This window comes from Halichoerus grypus, chromosome X, assembly GCF_964656455.1.
Source record: "Halichoerus grypus chromosome X, mHalGry1.hap1.1, whole genome shotgun sequence".
Classification (NCBI taxonomy): Eukaryota; Metazoa; Chordata; class Mammalia; order Carnivora; family Phocidae; genus Halichoerus; species Halichoerus grypus.
In genome coordinates this window covers 121925240-121951472 of record NC_135727.1, presented here as the reverse complement: position 1 = coordinate 121951472, position 26233 = coordinate 121925240, and the positions used below count along the sequence as shown (strand labels likewise).

At 43.2% G+C, this 26233-nt stretch overlaps 1 protein-coding gene across 3 annotated transcripts in view; it reads left to right on the top strand.

Annotated features, from left to right (window-relative positions):
• The window catches only part of OFD1 (OFD1 centriole and centriolar satellite protein), a 55708-nt gene extending 36097 nt beyond the window's left edge, over window positions 1-19611 (top strand). For all 3 annotated transcript variants that reach the window (XM_078064249.1, XM_078064251.1, XM_078064250.1), the window contains exons 11-23: window positions 266-339; window positions 1463-1554; window positions 2607-2796; window positions 3791-3918; window positions 4677-4788; window positions 6436-7014; window positions 7494-7617; window positions 11531-11631; window positions 12901-13011; window positions 15804-15961; window positions 18425-18577; window positions 19125-19189; window positions 19466-19611. In XM_078064249.1, coding sequence (XP_077920375.1) covers window positions 266-339; window positions 1463-1554; window positions 2607-2796; window positions 3791-3918; window positions 4677-4788; window positions 6436-7014; window positions 7494-7617; window positions 11531-11631; window positions 12901-13011; window positions 15804-15961; window positions 18425-18577; window positions 19125-19189; window positions 19466-19508 — 1930 coding nt within the window. In that variant the 3' untranslated portion in view covers window positions 19509-19611. The remainder of the gene's footprint in view (window positions 1-265; window positions 340-1462; window positions 1555-2606; window positions 2797-3790; window positions 3919-4676; window positions 4789-6435; window positions 7015-7493; window positions 7618-11530; window positions 11632-12900; window positions 13012-15803; window positions 15962-18424; window positions 18578-19124; window positions 19190-19465) is intronic.
• The last annotated feature ends 6622 nt before the right edge of the window (window positions 19612-26233 follow it).

Below are 26233 nucleotides of genomic sequence, written 5' to 3'. Positions count from 1 at the left end.
CTCTGTAACCTCACAACAACAACAGGACCCTTGATCTTGTGTGATTGAGTTTTGGGACCGAATTGACAGGATCACAGCAGGGTTTTACGGACCTTTTATGTTCAGAATTCATATCCCTGGCTTTGGTCTTGAGAGAGCCTGAGGTTTACGTGTTGTCACGTTTGGTGCCTTTAGATGCCCCAGCGCCACAGATAAGCTCGTGTATTGATGGTAGTCTGTCCAGGAAAGCGACAAGGAGCTCATTTTTGGTTCTTCTGATTGGCAGGTATCAACTTGAACTAAAGGATGACTATATCACCAGAACGAACAGGCTGATTGAAGATGAAAGGAAGAATAAAGGTGACTCTGGGGGCGAGCTGTGTTTTTCAGCACTGATGTAGGCTGTTAGCTTCTTAGTTGGGCCTATTCTGTATTCTAAAAAAGATATAGCATACACATCCTTGTTACTACAAAAATTACATGTTTTTTGTTGTTTTAATTTTACAAAATAAAAAAAATACTGTCTTACTACATTTTTGTGAACCTTAGTGTTTAACCTTTTGTATATTCACAGGGGTTAGTGATTTATCAGCAGGATTTTTATCCAACTTTATTTCAATGTATTTTGATAAATGTGATTGTCAAGAAGGTGGCAGCAACTTATTGCCATCCTGTAAATATCACTCTTAACCGTGAGAGACTTCATTTTTTCCTAATGAAAATTTTAACTTCTCCGTCCCTGTGATCTAGTTTCTTATTTCGTTTACTTCTAATGTATTTTTATGCTTCATGATATTTTCACTTGACCTATAACCTCTTAAATTCTTGTATACATTAGCCGGAAACTAGGAAAGTTGGATAATGTTTCATTCTTTGAGATATTTTACATTTTAATATATGTCTAGGAACTTGTCGATGACGAGCTAAACTTTCAGTGGCCATCTTAAATGGACTCTTAGGAGGACAGCAGGGCTAGGTGCTTGATACCGCCCGGCCAGGCCGCCGGCGTGCGCCTGCTCCTTCGCAGCTGTCTGTGAAGGCGCATGCTCCTTCAGGTATCCGTACCATCGTGCATTCGGCAAAGTGTTTTTTGATGAGGTATCCATATAGACTTGTGTTAGATGAAGTAAAAATAATAAAATAATACCTACAGAATCACAACAGACAACTAAATCTCTGTCTTCAAGGAAATTCAGACCTGTTGGTATGAGGGCCCTGTGCTCTGAGCAGATGGCGTAAGTGCTAAGGTGTGTGTAGCGGGAGGAAGTTCGCCGCGTATTTGACCGTGACAGCTAACGTCCCGTCACCTGTGGCGTAACGGCTTACTTCGTACTTGCCTGCTGATTTTCTTTTGACCCTGACATCTGCTGTTTAGATAGTGAAATAATAGTCATTAGGGCTGATCTACGGCCATAAATTATTAAATGATTTTGTATTCACTAGGAAAACATGATGATGTTAATTGGTTGGCTCTTTCTTTCAGAAAAAGCTATACGTTTGCAAGAGGAGCTCACAGCTATCAATTCAAAAAAGGAAGAATTTAATCATTCAGTAAATCGTGTCAGAGAGCTTGAGGTACTTGTTAAGCCTATTGTTTTGAAACAGACATTAAGACAATATATGAAACTTCAGTTTTAGTCATACATAATTTATCTTCAGTTATCCTCTTGATGTGTTTGTTTATTCCATGACTAAGAAGGTGATGGCTGCACTTTGTTCATTCGCTAGTTCTTCACTTCAATCTTAGTCTCCTAGGGAAGCATAAGAGGATGTCTTTTGGGGCCTAGAGTCCTGCCTGAATCCTGTCTCTCTCCCTTTCTGCTTATGTGCCTTTGGGCAAGTTCTCTGACCTCAGATTCCTTACCTGTAGACCTTGGGATGTTGCCTCCATTCCATGGTTGTGCAGGGAATTCAGTGAGTGGATTGATGTGCGTAGCACACAGCTGATACAGACTAGCTTCTACCTCAGCCTCCTCTCCCTTCCCGTCAGCAGCAGGTAAAAATTCCTATTATGGTGCCGGGATCTTACAGCTTACAACAAGATGAGATGCATTTTGTGTGTGCCACTGTCACTTTATTTCTATTTGTGTGTTTGCTATCTGAAGGACAGAACTGGAACTTTAGGTACTTAAAATAAATTTTATATACAGAACATATTTGGAGCTGTAAGGACTTGCTTGAGAACTTTGCAGGCTGCAAACTTGAGCTCTGTTATACTAAGAAAAAGAAAGCACCCCACAGCATGTTAGGATATCTTACCTTTTTATTACAAAAAAAAAAATGTGTGTGTGTATCTATCTATCTATATATTTGTATATTGCTACTATCTGTGGTTACGTTGTTGGGCCCTTAGTTGCATCCGGAAAATGGGGTGATTGTCAGAAGCACTAGCTTTGCAAGACAGGGGTGTACACAGTAACAGTTGGATGAACTTGCCCCTGCCCCAACTCTAGGGCAAAAGATGACTTGTACTGCGGGAGTTAGGGTCTCGTTGCGGAGAACCAGACTTCTGTCAAGGGGCCTTAATTCAGTCATGATGCCCAGCTTGGGGCGGCCTGCCAGCTTTCACTTGAGCAGTCCTGTAAAGTCACTGTTCAAAGTCACAAGTTTTTCTGTTTCAATTGCAGCTTGAGTTAGAGTCTGTCAGAGCCCAGTCTTTGGCAATAACAAAGCAAAACCACCTGCTGGATGAAAAGGTGAAAGAGATGAGTGACTATTCACTACTGAAAGAAGAGAAACTGGAGCTTCAGGCACAAAATAAATTACTTAAACAACAACTGGAAGAGACTAGAAATGAAAACTTGCGTCTCCTAAACCGTAGGTGTTTTCTTCTGATTGGCATGGCTTTGTAGCCGCTGTTAGCTTAGTACTCTGAAACTGCTTTGTCCTATAAGGGAAGCTTCAATCGGGAAGATTTTATAAAATTAAGATTCTCGAATCGAAGGTACTTTGTTTTTGCTTGCTGCTTCGTAATTGTGTCACTAAGGAAAAAACTTTATTAACTGGATAAATCTGTCCCTCTGGATGGTACCCGGCTCCCCTTGCCCTCTGACTCCTCCGGGCTGGTGGTGCTTGGCCACTGGGGACCCGCTCAAGCGCTTGGAGGGAGGGAAGAGTGAGGTCGAGGTGATTGTGATCCCTTCTCCATCTCCTCCTTGCGGAGTAGCCCTGGGCTGGCCCTGGGCCTCAGCAAAGCAAGATCCCAGTACCTGGGGGCTGGCGCCTCACCAGCGCCCTGTGCCTGCTCGCTTTCCCCAATTCCGGGAATGCCTCCCTTCCCGAGCCTCCAGGCCTGAGGACTGGTAACAGCATGGCCCCAGTACTAGCCCAGGGAACTACACCGTCCTTTGCGGTACCCTGTGTAAGTCTCTGTTTATTAAAGGGTCTTGTGATGACCCAAATTGGGGACACCATCTGCTTTCTTTCTGGACCCTGAGTGCCGCTGACAGGTTCACAGGTCGGATTGGACCTAGGGGCAGTCCCTGGCAGGCTTTGACAGAGCATTCTTTCTGTGCCTCTGTGCATAGTAGAGGAGAGAGGCGGGCATTCACGTTAATTTGAGGATTTGAAAGAATTCTTTTACTGGGAGTAGAACTCTGAAGAGTGGTAAAGTTTGCAATTAGGTGCATTAAATTCTTTTGTTCTGAAATTGGTGATTCACGACTGCTCTTAGTCCATTCAATAAAACTGGTATTAATTGCGTGCATACAAAGAAAGGGAAGAACCATCTAAAGCCTCTTTAGCTGTTTTTTGTTAAGTGAAATGAGAAAACTTCAGGTTGGTAATGACCAGGCTTTTTTTACCTTCATAGATACAGCTCAGCCATCTCCTGAGCTGGTGGGTTTTCAGAAAGAACTAAAGAAAGCCGAACATGCCATTGCATTTGAGCGTGAGTTCGAAAGCCACAAGCAGGCTCTGCAAAAACAGCTGCAAAGTGAAGTGAGTATTGCTCTTGGCTCATCCAAGTGTTAGGGCAGTGCACTTTGTGGGTGTGTAAACTTGGCGTGTGTCACACCAGCATAAATCAGATCTATTTGAACATCAGAAATTCCCCCCATATGTTGGGACGCCTGGGTGGCTCAGTCAGTTAAGTGTCTGCCTTCGGCTCAGGTCATGATCTCAGGGTCCTGGGATCGAGTCCCACATCGGGCTCCTTGCTCGGCGGGGAGCCTGCTTCTCCCTCTGCCTGCCTCTCCCCCTGCCTGCCTCTCCCCCGCTTGTGTTCTGTCTCTCTGACAAATAAATAAATAAAATCTTAAAAAAAAAAAAAAAAAGAAATTCCCCCCATATGCTAATTACTCCCCCAGTATTCTTTCTCATCTGAGAAAATTCTTGAGTGATTGTGACATTATATTCATGATAGTAATAAAATCAAGAGGAAAGTAAACTCTCCTAAACACCCAGTTTTCCTTGATGGTGCCCACTGTTAAAAGTATCTCTTGATTCTCACCCCGCGACTTAACAGTATTGACGCTCTCTTTCTCATGTCTGCCTCCCGTCCTGGAGTAGCTGCTGTATGAAAGGAGTAAAGAAGGAGCTGGAAAGCTTGTTAGTGTGTTCTGTTGTTTCATAGGCATAAAGCGGCTCAGAATTGGCAAAAAAGAGAAAGAGAATAAGCCGGGTGAGAGAACTGTTCTTATGAAATAAACTGTGATTTGTTTTACGTTCATTTCTTTTCCTTCCCTAAATCTTTTCAGATTGAACATTCTGCACAGCTGAAGGCCCAGATACTTGATTACAGTAACTCCGTAAAGAGGTTAACTCTACAGGTTGCCGATTTGAAATTGCAACTGAAACAAACCCAGACAGGTCGGAGACATTTTTAATGTGTGTGTGTGTGTGTGTGTGTGTGTGTGTGTGTGTGTGTAGCTTCTGATGTTTGTGAAAATGTAATGATTACTCAGTGAATTTTTAGTAATTCTCATAGTAGGGGAAGAGCTATACAAATATGTGTCACCTGAGAAGTATAACTTCTATTTCAGGACTACCCACCAGGTCATCCTCTAAAGTGACTTGCTTTCACAGATGCCCCATGGCTCAGGAGAGGTGTGATAGTGACACAGAAGTCCCCAAATTCATCCCGAACCTAGGCTTTGCTTTTTTGTTTGTTACCCCGCCGCTAAGACCAGTTGACTATTCGGTGGTTTTACGTGTCCCTGGACAGACGTGTACATGTGGCGAGAAGCAGGGCGGCCAGCAAAATGAGTCCCACTGCTAGCGGAGTCTGGAAACACTCTTTGTTTCGGGTCCCACTTGCGAAGTTTGTCGTTTGCCTTGGGCACGCTCTGTTGAACTTCCTTGGGCCTCCGTGTCCTCACTGTAATAGGGCTAGGAGTGGCGCTGGGCCGCATGGATGAAGGTGAAGCAAGACGGATGGCAGTACGGTGCCTGGGACACACCCAACACCGAGGAGGTGGTTTCTGCTGTCGTTTTCGTACTGTTTTCATTGCCAAACCGACGTCTGCCCCTTCCTACTTCATAACAAGGACACTGAAGCGTCCATACCTTCTTTAGCTGCTTGTAGGTGCAAAGCAAGTTCCTCCGTGTTACCAGTTGACATGCTTTCTCGCTTCTTGGTTCTGAACCCTCCTCAGGCCCAGTTATGCTCTGCCCTGGTCAGGTCCTTGTTCGCATCTCCCCACACGAGTTTTCCCTTTACTCATTTCTACTCTTGTTTGCTCTTCACTTTCTCTCAATAAGTCTGTTTGCCAGACTGCCCACAGCTGAAATTCTGGTGATCTCATATCATGAACAATAGTTCAAGAAGGTGGAACCTTTTGAACCCCTGCTTTGCACATGGCGAGCCTCTGTCCGGCAGCGCCATCAGGTGAGGTAGTGGTCCCAGGTACTGGCTCTCCCATCGTGCTCACTGCGTGAGCCAGCCTCAGTAGTCTCAGCCCCCCCATCCGTAAAATGGGAGCAGTGCGCGTTCTTAGCCCACAGTGTTGTTGTGACTGCGTGTCTTCCTTCCCTTACCGGAAACTCAGGCCCTGTGCTATGGTTTGTGGATTTTGCCACAGCCCTGGAGGTTCTGGGCAGCATCTTGCAGTGAAACACATTAATTATTTTGTAATCAAAGAATGAATATTCATGCTAGGTGGAATACGTAAAGATTGTAAATGGGTTTCTATTGGTTCAGGTCAAACTTTTCAACCAAATGATTTGAGGTCTGGTTGGGCTTTGCCACCAAATAAATTAGGAATATATTTTCGGTTTTCAGAGCTTTTTAGATTGCACAATTGTGCATAATGGATTGAAATAATATGCGTTATGAAAGGTACATATAACCTCTTGATAAATGTTAATAATTACTGTCATGACTGCAGCTTCCAAAACTAATGTGCAAGTTAGGCCTTAATACTTCTTTCATTTTTGAAAAATCGTGATCTTGATCTATTTTAACTCTCTTCACCACCTTTTCCGTCATTTCTCACGTGGTCTTCTTGTAACCTGCAGCGCTCGAGGATGAAGTGTACCGCAACGCGAAGCAGTCTCTGATCGATCGTTCCATCAGTGGCCTACTGAGTGGCAAGATGGTGGTGCCTCGTAATGGGGATATAAACGGGGATTTCTTGAAAAATCCTCTCGACCAGGAAAGGCTGATGGCGGTTATACCAAGGATCATAAATTATCCAAATGCGAGCACGGAGAGTAGTTCCCCTGATTCTGACCTTGAGTTTGTAGCCAATACCAAGGCAAGGGTGAAAGAGCTAGAGCAAGAGGCCAAACGTTTGGAGAAAGCTTTCCAAAATTACCATCAAAGACTTAGTCAGCTCCCCGCTAAAAGCCCTTTAGCAGCCAACAGCCCGCCACCCCTGCACTTGCTAGGGACACTCAAAAGCATCACTTCGAGTTCGCCCCAAAGACGCACTTGTGCCGAGGACAGAGTTGTCTCTGAGCAGCCTCTGGTGGGCACCCCCGAAGAGGACAAGAGCAGCGCCTCACGGCCACGCAGGAGCACCGCCTCCAGACGCCTCTCCTCCACTCCCGTTCCTAAAGCAAAAAGGAGCCTCGACGGTGAAATGTATCTGGAAGGTGAGCTGCTGCCGAGAGGGTTGCAGGACGCTCTGGATTTGGAAGGGTCTGGTCCTGGGAGGGCCTCTTCCCCAAGTAAGAGCGCAGCCCGGGACGGCAGGAAGGAGTGGGAGCTGAGCCCGGAAATGCCTGAGCCCAGGCACTTGGGTCCTCTCTCTCGATCTGCCTTTCCCGGTTAACAGTGGCGTCTTCCCCATGTTGCGGGGGTGGGGTAATGTCCTGTTCTAGCAACTTCCTGGGCACGCAGGCAGGTGCAGAGTGACGGTGGCTTTCCCTTTACCGCTGGTTAGTTGTATATGTTTGAGTTACTACTGCAGTTTCGTTGAGGGGCTTGAATCGTTAGTTTTGTAGATCATTTATGCATCATACTCAGCTGTTTACAAGGATAATAGAATTCATTGTCAGAGTAATAGAACTGTTTGGAAACCATGTTGCTGTCTTCTTGCAATTTTTAAATAGTCAGGCCTTCTGCCCCTTAGGTCTGGACCGATCCCACGCTGCTGGCCCCAGTCCTTGTCCCGACAGAACACCCCGGCCTTCACCCGCTGAGTCCAGGCACAGCCCTTCCCTCCACCCGCTGCCCAGCTCTCCAGAGCAGGCCAGGTAACACCGCCTTCCGCTCGGCCTCTGCCCAGTCCGCTGAGCTGCACGGGGTCTCAGCCTGGACTCGTTTGGGCTTTCTGTGGCAGTATAGAGTTGGTAATCAGATTGTAAGATGATGTGTGATCTTTGAGAATCATCTAAGTTACCTGGAGCGGGAGTGGGGAGGAACATTCCTTTTAGCAAAGTAGTTTCTACTTCTTTGCTAAACTTGGTGTGTAGAATCTACACTGTGGTATCAGTAAACATTTTCGTACTTCAAAAATAGATTCGGTTAACGAAGGTAAAACAAATTGTCCAAAATCTGGGAAAACAAATTCAGTTTGAGCTTAAGACAATTTCACACATCACTAAAAAGTCATATAAAAATATTTTGGCATTTAAATATAAACAAACAGGTTCCAACTTTTTTTTGTACTTGAGTATAGTTGATACACGATGTTAGATTAGTTTCAGGCACACAGCATAGTGATTTGACTCCATACGTCATTCTGTGCTCCCCACAACTGTAGCCCCCATCTGTCACCGTACAACCCTATTGCACGGCCATTGACCATAGTCCCTGTGCTGTACCTTTTATTCCCATGGCTTATTCGTTTCATAGGTGGAAACCTATACCTCCCCCTCCCCTTTACCCATTTTGCTCATCCCTCGGCCCCCTTCCCTCTGGCCATCATCACTTTGTTCTTTTTGTATTGATAGGTCTGATTCTGCTTTTTCTTTGTTTATTCATTTGTTTTTTTTAAGATTTTATTTATTTCAGAGACAGTGCACACGAGTGGGGGGAGGGGCAGAGGGCGAGAGAATCCCAAGCAGACTCTGCGCTGAGTGCGGAGCCCGACGCAGGCCTCCATCTTACAACTGTGAGATCATGGCCTGAGCCGAAATCAAGAGTCAGATGCTTAACTGACTGAGCCATCCAGGGGCCTCTGTTTGTTCATTTGTTTTTTAGACTCCACATGTAAATGAAATTACATGGTATTTGTCTTTCTCAGTCTGATTTATTTCGCTTAGCATAATACTCTCTAGGTCCATCTGTGTTGTTGCAGGTGGCAAAAATCTCATCCTTTTTTATGGCTCAGTAATATCCCGTTATGTATAGATATATATACACCACATTTTCTTTATCCATTCACCGATTGATGGGTATTTGGGTTGCTTCCATATCTAGGCTATTTTAAATAATGCTGCTGTAAACATAAGGGTGCATGTATCTTTTTAAATTAGTGTTTTCATTTTCTTTGCATAAATACCCAGTAGTGAAATTACTGGATCATATGGTATTTCTGTTTTTAATTTTTTGAGGAACCTCCATACTGTCCACAGTGGCTGCGCCAGTTTGCATTTCCACCAATAGTGCACGAAGGTTCCTTCTCCACGTCCTCGCCAACACTTGTTGCTTCCTGTCGTTTTGGTTACAGCCATTCTGACAGGTGTCAGGTGATACCTCATTGTGGCTTTAATTTGCATTTTCCTTATGAGTGATGTTGAGCCTCTTTTCATGTGTCTGTTGGTCATCTGTAGGTCTTTGGAAAAATGTCTATTCAGGTTCTCTGGCCATTTTATTAATTTTTTAAAAGATTTTATTTATTTATTTGACAGAGAGAGAGAGAGAGCACAAGCAGGGGGAGCAGCAGAGGGAGAGGGAGAAGCAGGCTTCCCGCTGAGCAGGGAGCCCGACGTGGAGCCAGACGCTTAACTGACTGAGCCACCCAGGCACCCCTCTCTGGCCATTTTAATCAGATTATTTGTATTATTGGTGTTGAGTTGTATAAATTTTTTACGTATTTTAGATTTTAACCTCTTATGGGATATATCATTTACAAATATCTTCTCCCATTCAGTAGGTTGCCTTTTCATTTTGTGATGGTTTCTTTTTGCTGTGCAAAACCTTTTTATTTTTACGTAGTCCCAATAGTTTAATTTTGTTTTGTTTCTCTTGCATCAGGAGACCTATCTAGGAAAATGTTGCCAAGGCTGATGAAAGAGAAATTACTGCCTGTGCTCTCTTCCAGGATTTCTGTGGATTCAGGTTTCACATTTAGGTCTTTAACCCTTTTGAGTTTATTCTTGTGTATGGTGTAAGGAAGTGGTCTAGTTTCATTGTTTTGCGTGTAGCTGTCCAGTTTTCCCAAGACCATTTGTTGAAGAGACTGTCCTTTCCCCAGGGTATATTCTTGCCTCCTTTCTTGTAGATGAATTGACCATATCAGTGTGGGTTTCTCTCTGGACTCAGTTCTGTTCCACTGATCTTATGTCTGGTCTTGCGCCAGTACCATGCCGTTTTGATTTCTATAGCCTTGCAGTAGATCTTGAAATCTGGAATTGTGCTCCTTCAGCTTTGTTCTTCTTCCTCAAGATTGCTTTGGCTATTTGGGGGCCTTTTGTGGTTCCATACACATTTTAAGTATTACTTGTTCTAGTTCTGTGAAAAATGCTGTTGGTATTTTGATGGGGATTGCATTGAATCTGTCAATTGCTTTGGGTAGCAGGGACATATTAATAGTATTATTTCTTCCAGTCCATGAGCATGGAATATCTTGCCATTTGTGTCATCTTCAGTTTTCTTTCATCAGCGTTTTTATAGTTCTCAGTACAGGTCTTGTAGCTCCTTAGTTAAATTTATTTCTAGGTATTATTTTTGGTGCAACTGTAAATGGAATTGTTTTCTTAATTTCTCTTTCTGCTACTTCATTATTAGTGTGTAGAAACGCAACTGATTTCTGGGTATGAATTTTCTATCCTGCGACTTCCCTGAATCCATTTATTCTAATAGTTTTTTGGTGGCGTCTTTAGGATTTTTTATGTATAGGATCATGTCATCTGCAGATGGGGACAGTTTACTTCTTCTTTTCCAATATGGATGCCTTTTATTTCTTGTCTGATTGCTGTGGCTAGGACTTCCAGTACTATGTTGAATAAAAGTGGTAAGAGTGGACATCCTTGTCTTGTTCCCGATCTTATAAGGTTCCAATTTGTAGATCATTGAAATAAATTCTAAATTGGTAGTGGGTCCTGGGATATGATTGCTGAAGCAGGAGGGAGTGGATGTGTTTAGGAGCTCAGCAGTGGGTTGTCCAGTCTGGGATTTGAGTCACATGTGGAACCACTGTTTGTGCCTGGTCCCCATGGCTGGAGACTCTGACTCCTTAGTTCTGGGCTCCAGCCTGGGCTTCTGCATGTTGATTCCATTACGCTATACAGAGTTGAAAACTGCCACATGTGCCTGTTACAATCCTAAAGACTAATGGTTTTTTTTATATCATTCTTTGTTGTAATAAAGCCAGGAAGAAAGATAAGACGCATGTGCTGAGTTAGGGCCCTTTGAGGCACATGGGGCTTGTAGCATAACCTCTCCTGCTGACAGTGTGCTGAGGGGTGTGCAGAATTCGTTTTTATCTTTTCTTTTTTTAAAGATTTTATTTATTTGACAGAGACACAGCGAGAGAGGGAACACAAGCAGGGGGAGTGGGAGAGGGAGAAGCAGGCTTCCCAGGGAGCAGGGAGCCCAATGTAGGGCTCGATCCCAGGACCCTGGGATCATGACCTGAGCCGAAGGCAGACGCTTGATGACTGAGCCACCCAGGCGCCCCCAGAATTCGGTTTTTTCAAAAATGTTTTCTGGTTCTTGAAAAAGTCAGCTCCTCCTAGGAACAATGTGGAAATGATGGCAGTCCCTATCTCACGGCATGTGGTGGTATGAGGAGTCACCGAGCGAACAGCTTAGAGGGGTGCCTGGTGCATGGAAGGTGCCCCCTGCAGTGTAGCTGCAGTGTAGCTCTCATTCTTCGTGAGCCCAAGAAAAACTGCTTTTCGAAAGCATTTTCTTGAGTCCCAAAAGGTTTTCATCACCCTGTGCTCTTGGGTTTTACGTTCCTACAACTTGACATTCTTGAATTTTATTCTTCCAATCCAGTCTTTATCAAAGACAAATGGAGCTTCAGGAAAAAAGTGAATTTTCAAATCCGGGCAAGCTACCTTTTAAGGACAATGAGGAATTTGAATCATCTTTTGAATGTAAGTTCAAATATGAATACTGGTTTTTATAAGCTCAAAATGTAGAAAGCTTAGTTTTGGTGAAACATATTCATTGTCATGAAAAGCAAAGAAGTTACAGATTAGGATATTTTTATTTTGTTTTTGTTGTTGTTGTTGTTTTTAAAAGATTTTATTTATTTGACAGCCAGAGACACAGCGAGAGAAGGGAACACAAGCAGGGGGAGTGAGAGAGGGAGAAGCAGGCTTCCCACGGAGCAGGGAGCCCGATGCGGGGCTCAACCCCAGGACCCTGGGATCATGACCCGAGCCAAAGGCAGACGCTTAACGACTGAGCCACCCAGGCGCCCCAGGACATTTTTATTTTGTGATAAAAGCACCCCAGGACATTTTTATTTTGTGATAAAAGCACAAATACAAATATATTGCCTCATTTTTATATCACGAAGATTTTCAGGGGTGCGTTCTGAGTTCCATTTATTAAGCATTTGAGGATAGCTCACAATTTCAAAGTTGGAGCTGAGCCTGTAAGTGAATCCTTAACTCAGTTTACCAAGTTTGGGATTGCCTCAGATTTAAAATAAGTGATTTTTAAAAATTCTTTTTTCCCTTTTACGGAACAGGAGTACGCTGTTATTTTTATTTGAAGTATACTGATTCCATTGACTGCCTAAGATTTAGAAAGCCCATTTTTTAAATTAAAAAATGGAGGTAAAATAATACAAGCTTGCGAGTCTAGAATTGGTGCCCGGCTGTGGCCCTGCCTAGAGCCCACTGCTTAAGTACAAAATAGAGCTGTAGCGTGGGTCATCCCCACAGCTCTGTCCACCTTGGAAGTCTTCATATTTGTACATAACCTGCCATTTTGCTTCGTGAGCTTCATGGCGAGTGTGAAAGCATCATGTTTTGAACATTTCACTGATAAGGCTTAGTAAATCTTTCAAAATCCTTTTGACTAAGTTTGTTAAATCATTGATTTCAAATAGAATTCAAGTGATTATCAGCAAGCCAGGTGAATTCTTTCACTCGGTTGATTTTTCCTTTTGGGTAACCAATGAGATTTTATAAAGGCATCTAATTCTCGAAAGCAGAAGAACACTGGGAGAAGTGAATACCGTGGTCAGGCGTCTCCGATGTAGACTTCTAGAGTCCTCGAGACAAAGAGCTGGCCCAATTGTTTTGGCCAAAACGCGCATGCTTCACCATGAGTTCTCCCGACACTGCGCTGCACCCCCTTCTCTTGCCCTCATTCCTGAGGACGCACGGGACACTTGTTTGCACCTCGTGTAGATGCAGGGAGCGCAGCGAGGCCGTTTGAAGCGGACGGCCTCCATCCTGCCGGCGACATGCCTCATGTGGATGCTGCTGTGGCTGCCAGACCTATGTCCTGTCACTACCCGAGTAAGTTTTCCTGTGTTTTAGTAAAGAAAATAGATTAACGAATTAGTAATATTGAATCTTATTTCGTTTTCTATTTGCTTCCTCCGTGCCTTCAGAAAGTAGGATAAGCAAAACCTTTATATATTTCAGTCTTCAGAAAAGCTGGTGACGTTGCAGGGAAACTGGTCATGAGACTTGTCTTGCGGGCTCAGCTTGTCTTTCCTTTGCCTCCTCCAGATGACCCACTTCCCTCCCCCGGGTGGAGGAAAGGTGTAGCGGGGAGATTGGAGCTTTGCTCCCGGGCTCAGCCAACAGCCAGGTCCTTTTCTTCTTGGACCTAAGTGTTGAAGCCCCAAAGTTGAAAGGAAATGCTTCGAGTAAAACCACCTATTAGTCCTTTCCAAACATTGCGAGGACATCATCCCTAAAAGCTACGCAAAGCCTCTTAGAAACAGTTTCTTGGTTTAAGGCACAGTTGGGAATATGAGCAATCCCTGAAAGAAGCAGGAGACTTTGAGAGGGTTGATTTTTGCTGATTCCGGAGTAAATCATTCTGGAAAGCACTCCTTCATTGAGGCCTGATCAAGAGCCTTTTCTCTGCTGGGCACTTTCCTCGTGGCTGGGCATGCAGCAGTGTACCAACCCAGGCCCCTGCTTCAGGGAGCTTCTAGGAGGAGGATTGGACCGTCGGCAGGCCGTCGTCGAGGACCTGCAGCGGCATAGATACCGATAGGGACCGTGGCGCCCGAGAGCAGGTCTGAGGGGCAGCCGTTTGGCAGAGATCTGAGTGAGTAGGGAAGTAAAATAACGTAATAGGATAAGGGAAAGCAACTGAGCAGACAGGTGTTCTCTTTCTGACACGTAACATAGATTATGGTGAATGGCCTTTTAAATGACTGCTCAATAGTGCGGTTACCTTTGGGTCATTGAGAAAGTCTCTTATATTTGTTGTTTCACCTCTTCATCTGGGTGCAAAGGGAAATGAAAAAGCCCCAGGCTTGATGCCTTTGTGTCAGTGGAAACACTTCTTTTCTTTGTTCTTAATGTCCAAGGCGGTTTCGGTACGTCACTCTGCCCAGTACGCTGGACTCGGCTGCAGAGCGCACCTCCCAGGGAAGAAGCAGCCCTTCTCATGTGTTTAAATTTGCTCCCAAACTGCACTCTTACTGTGACGTTGCTGCTCCGTGGGAGAGCCTGACAGACCGCGGAGGAAGCCTCCTTGCCCCAGCGGGCAGGACGCTGCGTCGCTGCCTGTGGAGATGGTCAGCGCCTCCTGTGGTAGTAGAATTTCCTGACCAGGATTACGAGACGACTGCTGCTCCTGTCCCGTCAGTAAAGCTGGCTTTTTGCTAGTGACTTAGGACAGGGCATGGCAACGAGGTTTGAAGTCCCGTGGTGAACCTGTGAATTTGTTGTTTCTTAGCATTGCTGGGGAAAGTTGAGCTTATAGGCCAGAGCTGGAGGGGAAAAAGGTCAGCACAGTCATCTGTGGAATTGAGATTGAATTCAGCACGTGAGGCGTGGGGACCTGTGTTGCAAGCTTAGGGAACAAACGATTAAAACATGGTCCTTGGCCAGAAGGAGCAGAAGTAGGGAGACCGATGCCTATGGGTTGTGACAAGGCAGGTACAAAGCACTGTGTGAATAAGGTGCTGGAGTGGCCAGTTGTCACTTTAGGAATAAGGAGGACCTCACAGAGGAGGTGGCTTTTAAGTGAGGGCTTGCATAGGAGGTAAGGTTGTGGGGGAAGAAGGGAGCATGTCAGGTTAAGGAGGCCGTGAAAGCCAGGGCATGGCGCAAGGCCGATGCAGCTGTGCTCAGCCAACAGTGAGCGAGCTGCTCTACAGATGGAAGGTTTCGGATGTGAAAGTTACGGTGATAGAGGAAGTCAGTCTGGAAAGAAAAAGGCAGATTGTCAGCCTAAACCACTATGGGATAGGAGTCCCCCAGAGCAGACAGCATGCAGAGCAGATTCAGGAAGTAACTGGTGCTCACAAAGGTGAAGGTGGGTTGCTTGAAGGCAGAGACGAGTGTCCTGGAGGGCATTGACTAGGTGATTGCCGCCGCCCACGTAAATGGTGATAAGGACCCTCAGTGCAGCAGGAGGAAGAAGAACCTCTAAGCCCTGGTGGCCGAGTGGACATAGCATGGAAAGAGCATGATTAAAGGGACAGGAATGATGAGTTCAGGTATGAAGCCAGGGCTCTGGGGTCTCCATGTGCTGATGGCGGGAAGCCTGTTAGAAACCAGGGAGTGAGGAAACAGGGAGAGAGGTCGGGCCTAGAGAAGGAGGTATGGGAAGGGTCGGGGATCAGCCTGGAGGAGGTGGGCAGCAGCAGCGAGCTGGCTAGAATGGGGGGTGGGGGGGTGGAGGGCGTCTTGTCTGGGGCAGGAGAGACTGGGACGCCTGCACAGGAGCAAGGGGAAGAGCTGGGAAAGTGCTGTGTAAATGAAGAGGGACTGACGGTTAAGTCTGAGTCCTAAAGCTGGGGGCAGCCTCCTAACCAAATGCAGGGCTTGCCTTGGGAAGGGCGGAGGTGAGCAAAGAGCGTAAGAAGCTGCGATTGTGGGGGCGTGAGAGGCAGTTAAAGTCATCATATTAAGGGTGACTTGCCTTCATCTTAGCAAAGTAAAAGGCAGGGCGCAGGGCTAGGAGTGGGTTTGGGGGCTTGAAGATGGAGCAGGTCAAGAGTCCTCTAAGAACCAAGCAGAGTCTTCCTGAGTCTTGGCAAGGGCCCCTGCAAAGCACTCATGCATATATTTGAAAAATCCGATGCTGGAAACTACGTGTCTTTTCTTTTCTGTCCCATTAGGCGTAGATCAGAAACAAATGGGAGAACAGAAGGAAGAAGAAAAAATATGGGAAGAGCACATGAAAGAACGCAGGCAGAGAGAAGAAAGAAGGCAGAATGAGCGGCAAGAGGCTTTAGAAAGGGAACGAAGAGAACTAGAAAAATTGGATCAAGAGCGGGTAATGCTAAGTACACGCAAATTCCCTATGCTGCTTTTCCCTTGGTACACCTCCTGTAAGTACCTTGTTCTCAGGGACATGAGTCCTTCGTGTGTCCTGAAGTCATAGGAGTGGCAGATAACTTTGGTTTTGTTTGTTTTTTTTTACCATACAACATTATTATAGTATTATTGACTGTATTCCCTATGCAGTACTTCAAATTGCTGTAACTTACATATTTTATGACTGGAAGTTTGTACCTCTTAATCCCCTTTATCTATTTCCCCTATCCCCCTACCCACCTCCTCCCTGGCAACCACCAGTTTGTTCTCCATATTTGAGTCTGGGTGTTTTGGGTTTGTTGTTTCTTTGTTTCTTTGTTTTGTTCTCTAGATTCCACATGGAAGTGAAATCATATGGTATTTGTCTTTCTCTGACTTATTTCACTGAGCATAATACCCTCTAGGTCCATCGTGTTGTCACAGGTGGCAAGACCTCATCCTTTTTATGGCTGAGTAATAGTCCATTGTGTGTATATACCACCTCTTCTTTATCCATTCATCTACGGATGGACACTTGGGCTGCTTCCATATCTTGGATATTGTAAATAATGCAGTAAACATAGGGGGGCGTGTATCTTTTCAAATTAGTGTTTTTGTTTTCTTTGGGTAAATACCCAGTAGTGGAATTACTGGATCATATGGTAATTCTACTTTTAATTTTTTGAGGAACCTCCATACTGTCCTCCACAGTGGCTGCCCCAGTTTGCATTTCTTTTTCTCCACATCCTCGCCAACACTTGTTGATTGTCTTTTTGATTTTAGCCATTCTGACAGGTGTGAAGTGATAGCTCATTGTAGTTTTGATTTGTATTTCCCTGATGATGAGTGATGATGAGCATCTTTTCATGTGTCAGTTGGCCATCTGAATGTCTTTGGAGAAATGTCTGTTCAGGTCCTCTGCCCATTTTTAATTGGATTGTTTGGGTTTTTTGGTGTTGTGTAAGTTCTTTATATATTTGAATATTAACCCCTCATTGCGTATATCATTTGCAAATATCTCCCATTCAACATGTTGTTTTTTTGTTTTGTTGATGGTTTCCTTCCCTGTGCTGAAGCTTTTTGGGGTTTTTTGTTTGTTTTTTGTTGTTATTGTTTGCTTTTGTTGCCTTTGTCTTAGAAGACATATCTAGAAAAATGTTGCTAAGGCAGATGTCAGAGAAGTTACTGCTTGTGTTCTCTTCTAGGATTCCTGTAGTTTCAGGTTGCACATTTAGGTCTTTAATCCATTTTGAGCGTATTTTTGTTTAAGAAAGTGGCCCAGTTTTCCCAGCACCACTTATTGAAGAGATTGTCTTTTCCCTGTTGTATATTCTTGCCTCCTTTGTCGTAGATCAATTGACCATATAAGCATGGGTTTACTTCTGGGCTCTCCATTCTGTTCCATTGATCTATGTGTCTGTTTTTGTGCCAGTACCATACTGTTTGGATTATTATAGCTTTGTAGTATATCTCGAAATCTGGCATTGTGATACCTTGAGCTTTGTTCTTCTTTTTCAAGATTGTTTTGGATATTTGGGTCTTTTGAGGTTCCATACAAATTTTAGTATTATTAAATTTAGTATTAAAAGCCTGCTGTAGGCATCCCAGTCTTCTTTGCTTAAGAGCACTGAGAAAGGCTATGTATAACATAGACCTTAGGAGTTTAGCAACAAAGGGGAGCTTTTGCAAGCTCATTTGCGTTCTTATCTGGTCCTGGAAACAAGCCGTAAAGGAGGTGGGCTTTGCTTTGCTATAGGTCTTACCTTTTTAAATGGGGTTCTTTTTTTTTTTTTTTTAAGATTTATTTTTTGACAGAGACACAGCCAGAGAGGGAACAAAAGCAGGGGGAGTGGGAGAGGGAGAAGCGGGCTTCCCGAGGAGCAGGGAGCCCAATGCGGGGCTTGATCCCAGGACCCTGGGATCATGACCTGAGCCGAAGGCAGACGCTTAACGACTGAGCCACCCAGGCACCCCTTTAAATGGGGTTTAAAGAAGACTTCCAAGGTCAGCTAGCTGGGACTAGAGTAACCCCAGGGAAGTGACTGCTGGTCAGCAGTGGCTTCCAGGGCCTCCCCTGCCCTCCTCCTTCCTCTGGTTCTCTTGGCCTTCTAGGTCCTGATTCTGGTCCTAGGCGCATGGGTTACTCTGGCCACTTCACAGACCTGCTGAGTCTTACCGAAATTCATCTTCCATATGGATATTCCTTGGACTCCTGGTTAATTTGACTTAAAGCACAGGCCACTTGAGGCAAATTAATTCCTTCCTTCATTGAGATACCTGTTTGTCTCCCTTTGGTAGCAATGACTTCAGTTAAAGAAACAGTTGTTTGGCATGCAGGTTGTACTTAAAGGACCAGGATTATGTTACTATGCCTTTTTAAACACTTACAAGTTGTTTTAATGTACTTGTGTATTTCCTATGTTGGCACCTGTCTATTCCATAGAGGATGATTGAAGAATCATTGAAGATTGAAATGGAAAAAGAATTAGAAATGAGTGTTGAAGAAACGAAAGGCAAATCTATTTGTGGTGAAAATCCTTTAGAGAAATACATGAAAATTATTCAGCGGGATCAAGACCAGGAGACGGCAGATAAGGTGCTGATGCTGTGGCCCGGCCTTCTGTGGAGGGTGTTGCCGAGGGATGCTTTGGTTTGTTAGAAAGCTGTAGGACCCAAATCTGCCTTCTCCATTGGAGACAAAAAGGTAGAAGCATAGAAAATCCACAATTCAGATAGAGCCCTGAGTCTTTTTGATACATGACACTCTTGACAAAGTTTCATCGGTTTGCTTGGGGAAAGATTGACGAGGTTTTGATTTGTCAACTTTTATAAAAATTAGGGTGTCTCTCATTTTAAGAACAAGAAAGAAATGTAATGAAAGGTCTGTTCATGAATAATGAATGCATTAGTACCATCTGAAAACATCGATGTTTTACTGCAGTCTCACACACTGTGAGTGTTGAGAATGGGTACCAGATAGTTTATTTTGATGGGCTTGCTGAATTTCATGTTGAAAAGTCACCTCTTTTTTAGACTCTTTTAAGTTGCATATATATCTCAAATTAGTCCTTAGAGAAATCAAAATGTTGAATAAAACTGATACATAATGTAATTTCAAGATTCTTTTTCCCTCTTTGTATCAGAGTTCAAAGGTTGGCAGAGAAGCCTCAGAAGTGGACACAGTGCCATCGAGCGACAAAGACGAAAGGTATGGTTTCCTCAGTATGGTGTTCCTGCACAGACCATTAAGTTGCTGGTGTCAGCCAAGGGAAACATTCAGAGATTTGAGTCTCCCTGTAAGAAATTAGTGAAACAATCAAAATTAGGGACTTCAAAAAAAATCTGTTGCATTTTTTAATTTGTAAAGTTGCTTAAGCAAGGGCAGAAACCCCACAGAGAAAGAATGTGAACATCATAAAGATCCCTGAATAAACTTGACAAGAATTTAATAAATTAAAATTGTTTTTATCTTTCCCTAATTTAGTTTCACGGGCTTTTCTCATGAAGAAACAGATGACTTTTGGTAACCATGTTTGCTGTCCAGCATCTTACTCATATAATGTAACTAAAGGCCTATGAATTCTCTGCAACGAGACAAAATTCTCAATAAAAATTTTATGTGTAATCCCATGCAATTTTGTTTTTCATAATTTTATTTGGTATCATAGTATATAAACCAAAAATCATCTAGTCAAGTAACACCTCTTTAGAATTTCTCCTTTTTAGGCTTTGCATGACACTAGAATGAGTTTTGTTCCTCCCCATTTTTGTCAGAGGTTATATTTATTCGAAAACTTCTTGGTCAAGTTCCAGGCCTACATATTGGAAGTTTCAGCTATGTTCCTTTCCTCTCCAGAGCTGGGCTACCCCCTGTCAAATAGGAGGCCATCTTCCCCAACACTCGCCGTCTGATCTGTCCCTGAAAATAAGGACACAGGTCTTTCCGTCCCAGGTGTTAGAAATAATACAGTATCACCTCTGGTCTTTACTTTTCACATCTTTTTCTTGAGAATGAACACAACCCATTCTTAGATGGTGATAAAAAGAGAAAGTAACATTTACTGAGCACTTTCTGTGTACCAGGTACAATTTTAAACCTTTATATGTATGAACTCACTTAATTCTTATATCATCCATACTATGACTCTCCACATTTTATAGATGAGGAAATGCGAGGCACAGAGAGGTTGGTGACTTGATCAGGGTCTCATAGCCATCAAGTTGCAGAGCCAGGATGTACATACCCTGGCGGGAGACCAGTGCTGCCTCCAAGCTGGGCTGTTCTGGAGCTGCCCCTGTGGAAGACATCCCACAACTTGCAGTGGGTCACCCATTGCATATCCCTTTCCAGAGTGACCTTTAGAAACCACACAGCGGACAAATAGGATAGTTGCACTCCAGTGCAGCAACCGCAGAACTTCCGGAAAGGGAAGAAGAAACCCATTTGCTGTTGTTCCCCTTTCTTCATCTTTGCACACCTATACCTCACAGTCCAGCGTCTTGTGTGTGGGAGCATCTTGGAAAAGTTCTTTAATGACACTGCCGGTATGGTCACCAGAAAGTGCAGACAGAACGGCCCTGAGGGTGGCCACCCACCCAGTTTGCCTGGACAGTGCTAACCCATGGTCCCCCAGCTCCTAACATGGGATGGCTTTGTCTGGTCTGTCTTTTCAGTGAGGTCCCAGAGATCATTTCCCTGTACAAATACAGACTGGGTTGAATTGGTTTTGCCAGTGATACTTACTAGGTCACTGAATTCTAACAAAGTGGGAAGGCGATTTTTTTGTATTTGTTACTGCTTAGGCTTCTAAGGAGTTTCTCATTGAAGTATACCTTTGAAAGTCATTGAAGAAATAAGTCGTCCAGGCATCATCATTATCACACTTAGCACATCAAACATCAAGTCCTGTTGCCACCAAGAACTTGGCATCTTCTCTTTCAACACCACCTCATAACGTCTTTTTTTCTTCCAGCTTTCAGATAAAATTGACATATAACATTGTGTGCATTTAAGGTATAGAACATGTTGATGTGGTGCACTTACATGTTGCAAAATGATGACCACCACAGCATTAGCAAACACCTGCATCATGTCACATAATCACCACTTACGGGTAAGAACATAGCAACTTTCAAGTATGATACAATATTATTCACTGTAATCACTATGCTGTACATGAGATTTTCTGAATTTACTCCTCTTGTAACTGGAAGTGTGTGCTCTCTCACCAACACCTCTTCCCCACTCCCCAGCTCCTGGTAACCACCAGTTTAGTCTGTTTCTAGGAGTTCACCTTTTTAAGATTCCCTATGTAAGTGAGAACATACAGTATTTGTATTTCTCTGCCTTATTTCACTTAGCATTATGCCCTCAAAGTATTGTTGCAAAGAGCAGGATGCCTTCTTTCTCATGGCTCAATAATATTCCATTGTGTAGATGGTGTGTATGTATATACATGTATATATACTATATACACCACATCATCTTTACTAATCCATCCCTCCTTGATGGTCACTTAAGTTTCCAGAGCTTGACTATTGTGAATAATCTGCAGTGAACATGGCAGTCCAGATAGTTCTTCAAGAACCTGTTTTCATTTCCTTTGGTTAAGTACCCAGAAGTGGGATTGCTGGATCATAGGGTACTTCTATTTTTTAATTTTTTGAGGAACCTCCATACTGTTAACCACAGTGGCTGCACCAATTTATATTCCCACCAACAGTGCACAACCTCACCAACACTTGTTATCTCTTTTCTTTTTGATGGTTACCATCCTAACTGGTGTGACATGATGTCTCATTGTGGTTTTGATTTGCATTTCACTGACGATTAGTGATGTTGAGCACCTTTTCACGTATCTGTATGTTGTCTTTGGAAAAATGTCTGTTCAGGGGCGCCTGGCAAGCTCAGTCAGTGGAGCATGTGACTCTTGATCTCAGAGTTGTAAGTTCGAGCCCCAGATTGCGTGTTAGAGATTACTTAAATAAGTAAAATCTTAAAAAAAAAAAAAGTTCCTCTGCCCATTTTTCAAATTGGATTGTTTTTTGCTATTCAGTCATATGAGTTCTTTATCTATTTTGGATATTAACCCTTTATCAGATACATGGTTTGCAAATACTTTCTTCCACTTGGACAGGTTGCCTTTTCACTTTGTTGATGGTGCCCTTTGCTGTGCAGAAGATTTTTAATTTGATGTAATCTCACTTGTTTATCTTTGCTTTTGTTGCCTTTGATTCTTGTGTCAAATCCAAAAAATCATTGCCAAAACTGATGTCAAAGAGCTTACCCGCTATGTTATCGCCCAGGAATTTTACAGTTCAGGTCTTATGTTCAAGTCTTTAATCCATTTGGAATTGCTTTTTATGTATGGTGTAAGGTAGGGATCCAGTTTCATTCTTTTGTATGTGCCTATTCAGTTTTCCTAATACCATTTATTGTAGTCTCTTCCCCTTTCCTCTATATATCCTTGTATATTCTTGGCTCATCTGTTGTAAATTAACTGATCATATATAAATGCGTTTATTTCTGGGCTCTCTTATAGTGTTTCATTGATCTAGGTGTCTGTTTTTATACCAGTACCACACTATTTTGATTATTATAGCTTTGTACTCTAGTTTGAAATCTGGAAGTGTGATGCTTCCAGCTGAGTTCATTCTTAAGATTGCTTTAGCTATTTGGAGTTTTATTTATTTTATTTTGTGGTTTCATACAAATTTTATGATCTTTCTATTTCTGTGAAAGAATGCCTTGGGAATTTTGACAGGGATTGCATTAAATATGTCAATCACTTTGGGGAGTATGAACATTTTAACAATATTCTTCCAGTCCACGAACGTGGAATATCTTTCCATTTATTTGTATCTTCAGTTTCTTCAATGTCTTATGGTTTTCAGATCTTTCATTGCTTTGGTTAAATTTTTTCCTAAGTATTCTTTTTGATGCTATTGTAAATGGTCCTGTTTTCTTAACTTCTCTTCTGATGCTTCATTATGAGTGTATAGAAACACAACTGATTTCTGTATATTGATTTTCCATCCTGCAGCTTTACTGAATTCATTTCTTGGTTTTAATGGCGTTTTAGTGGAATCTTTAGGGTTTTCTATGTATAATATGTCATCTGCAGATAGATACCATTTTACTACTACTTTTTGATTTGGACAGCTTTTCTCTTCCTTGTCTAATTGCTCTGGCTTGGTCTTCAAGTACTGTGTTGAATAAAAGTGTCAAGAGTAAGCATTCTTGGGGCGCCTGGGTGGCTCAGTCGTTAAGCGTCTGCCTTCGGCTCAGGTCATGATCCCAGGGTTCTGGGATCGAGCCCCACATCAGGCTCCCTGCTCCGCGGGAAGCCTGCTTCTCCCTCTCCCACTCCCCATGCTTGTGTTCCTGCTCTTTCTGTGTCTCTCTCTGTCAAATAAATAAATAAAATCTTTAAAAAAAGAAAAAGAGTAAGCATTCTTGTCTTGTTCCTGATCTTAAAGGAAAAACTTTCAGCTTTCCGTTGTTGAGTATATTAGCTGTAGGCTTGTTGTATATGGCCTTTATTGTGTTGAGACATGTTCCCTCTATACTCAGTTTGTTGAGAGTTTTTATCATGAAAGGATGTTGAATTTGTGAAATGCTTTTTCTGCATCTAATGGAATGATTATATGATTCTTATCCTTCATTTTGTTAATGTGTTGTAGAACATGGATTGACTTCCAGATCCTTGAATCCTTAGAATAAATTCCACTTGATCATGGTGTGTAATCCTTCTAATGTACTGTTGAATTCAGTTTGCTGATATTTGGTTGAGGATTTTTTGCATCTGTGTTTGTTAGGGATGTTGACCTGTAATTTTATTTTCCTATAAAGTCCTTATCTAATTTGGTATCAGGTTAATGCTTTGTAAAATGAGTTTGGAAGTGTTCCCCGGAACCGCCCCCCCCTTTTTTTTTTGAAGAGTTTGAGAAGAATTGGAGTTAATTCTTTAGGAAATGTTTAGTAGAGGGGCGCCTGGGTGGCTCAGTCATTGGGCGTCTGCCTTCGGCTCAGGTCATGATCCCAGGGTCCTGGGATCGAGCCCTGCATCGGGCTCCTTGCTCAGCTGGGAACCTGCTTCTCCCTCTCCCGCTCCCCCTGCTTGTGTTCCCTCTCTAGCTATCTCTCTCTCTCTCTGTCAAATAGATAAAATCTTTAAAAAAAAAAAAAAAATGTTCAGTAGAATTCACCAGTGAAGCCATCTGGTCCTGGACTTTTTTTTGTGGAGAGAGTTTTGATTACTGATTTGATCTCCTTACTAGTAATTGGTCTCTTCAGATTTTCTTTTCTTCTTCTTCTTTTTTTTTTTTTAAGATTTTATTCATCTGAGAGAGAGAGAGCACACACTAGCTCGAGGCGGGGGTGGTGGACAGAGGGAGAAGTAGACTTCTCACTGAGCAGGGAGCCAGATGTGGGACTCAATCCCAGGACCCCAGGATCATGACCTGAGCTGAAGGCAGACGCTTAACTGACTGAGCCACCCAGGCACCCCAGTCTCTTCAGATTTTTCTATTCATGGTTCAGTTTTGGTAGGTTGTAGATTTGTAGGAATTTATCCATTTCTTCTAGGTCATCCAGTTTGTTGGGGTATAATTGCTCATAATAATACTTGTGTGGTATCAGTTGTAATGTCTCTTATTTATACTTTTGAGTCTTTTTTTTTTTCTTGGTTAATCTAGCCAAGGGTTTTGCTTATCTTTTCAGAAAACCCAGCTCTTAGTTGCATTGATCTTTCTATTGTCTTTTTCATTTCTAGTTCATTCATTTCTGCTCTGATCTTTGTATTTCCTTCTTTCTGCTAGTTTTGGGCTTAGTTTTTCTTTTTGTAGTTCCTTGAGATGTAAAGGTAGGTTTTGTATTTGAGCTCGCTCTTGTTTCTTAATGTAGGCATTTACCGCTATAAACTTCCCTCTTAGAAGAGCGTTTGCTGCATCCCGTAAGTGTTGGTATGTTATGTTTCCTTTTTCGTTTGTCTCAAGATGTTTTTCTATTTCTCTTTCTTTGACCCATTTGTTGGTCAAGAACATGTTGTTTAGGGGCGCCTGGGTGGCTCAGTCGTTAAGTGTCTGCCTTCTGCTCAGGTCATGATCCCGGGTCCTGGGATCGAGCCCCGCGTCGGGCTCCCTGCTCCACGGGAAGCCTGCTTCTCCCTCTCCCACTCCCCCAGCTTGTGTTCCCTCTCTCACTGTGTCTCTCTCTGTCAAATAAATAAAATCATTAAAAAAAAATGTTTAATTTCTATGTATTTGTGTATTTTCCCGCTTTATTCTTATAATTGATTTCTAGTTTTATACCATTGTGGTTGATATGATTTCAGTCTTCTTAAATTTCTTGACTTGTTTTGTGGCCTAACATATGATCTATCCTGGAGAATGTTCTGTGTATGCTTGAGAAGAATGTGTATTCTGCTCCTGTTGGATGTGTGAAAATTAATAAAGGGAAATTTTACTTAGAATGGAGTTGGGAAGCCCTGTAGGGGGGAGCGTGCCCACACATGAATTTTCCATCACAGCTTACTTCATTCCTATGCCAGAAAAAGTTCACTTTATTGCTCCAGCAGGAGTAAGATTTTTCTAGCTCAGCAACAGCCTAGCCAATGAGAAACTGCCACAGTTCAGCCAGTAAGTAACCATCACCACCCTAAATTTTTGTTTTTCTCCAATAGACTTTCATTCAAAGCAGCCCCTCCCAATTTCCTCCTTTTTCTCTATAAAGGAACGTTCCTCTCCCTTGTTCTGCAGACTTTGCCTATGGTTTGCTATAGCTTGCATGTCCTGAACTGCCATTCCTCTGCTATTCCTGAATAAACTCATTTTGCTGGTAAAATAACTTGCTGTTTTATTTTTAAAGTTTAATTACTTGGTGATCAGAAGTGGGATCTGAAGGGGGCACCTGGGTGGCTCAGTTGGTTAAGCAGCTGCCTTCGGCTCAGGTCATGATCCTGGAGTCCCGGGATGGAGTCCCACATCAGGCTCCCTGCTCAGCAGGGAGTCTGCTTCTCCCTCTGACCCTCCCCCCTCTCATGTGCTCTCTCTCTCTCTCTCTCATTCTCTCTCTTAAAAAAAAAAAAAAAGGGATCTGAAGGAGATGAACCCCTGAGGACCTAACAACCCTCAGAACCGTGTGCAGTACCCACTTGAGCCCTGTGCTCTGCACTTCCCTGACTCGTCTTTTTTCTTCCGTTTCTTTTTTCTTCGGTTGGGTAAATCTCTCCGATTCAAGCTCTCTCCCTTG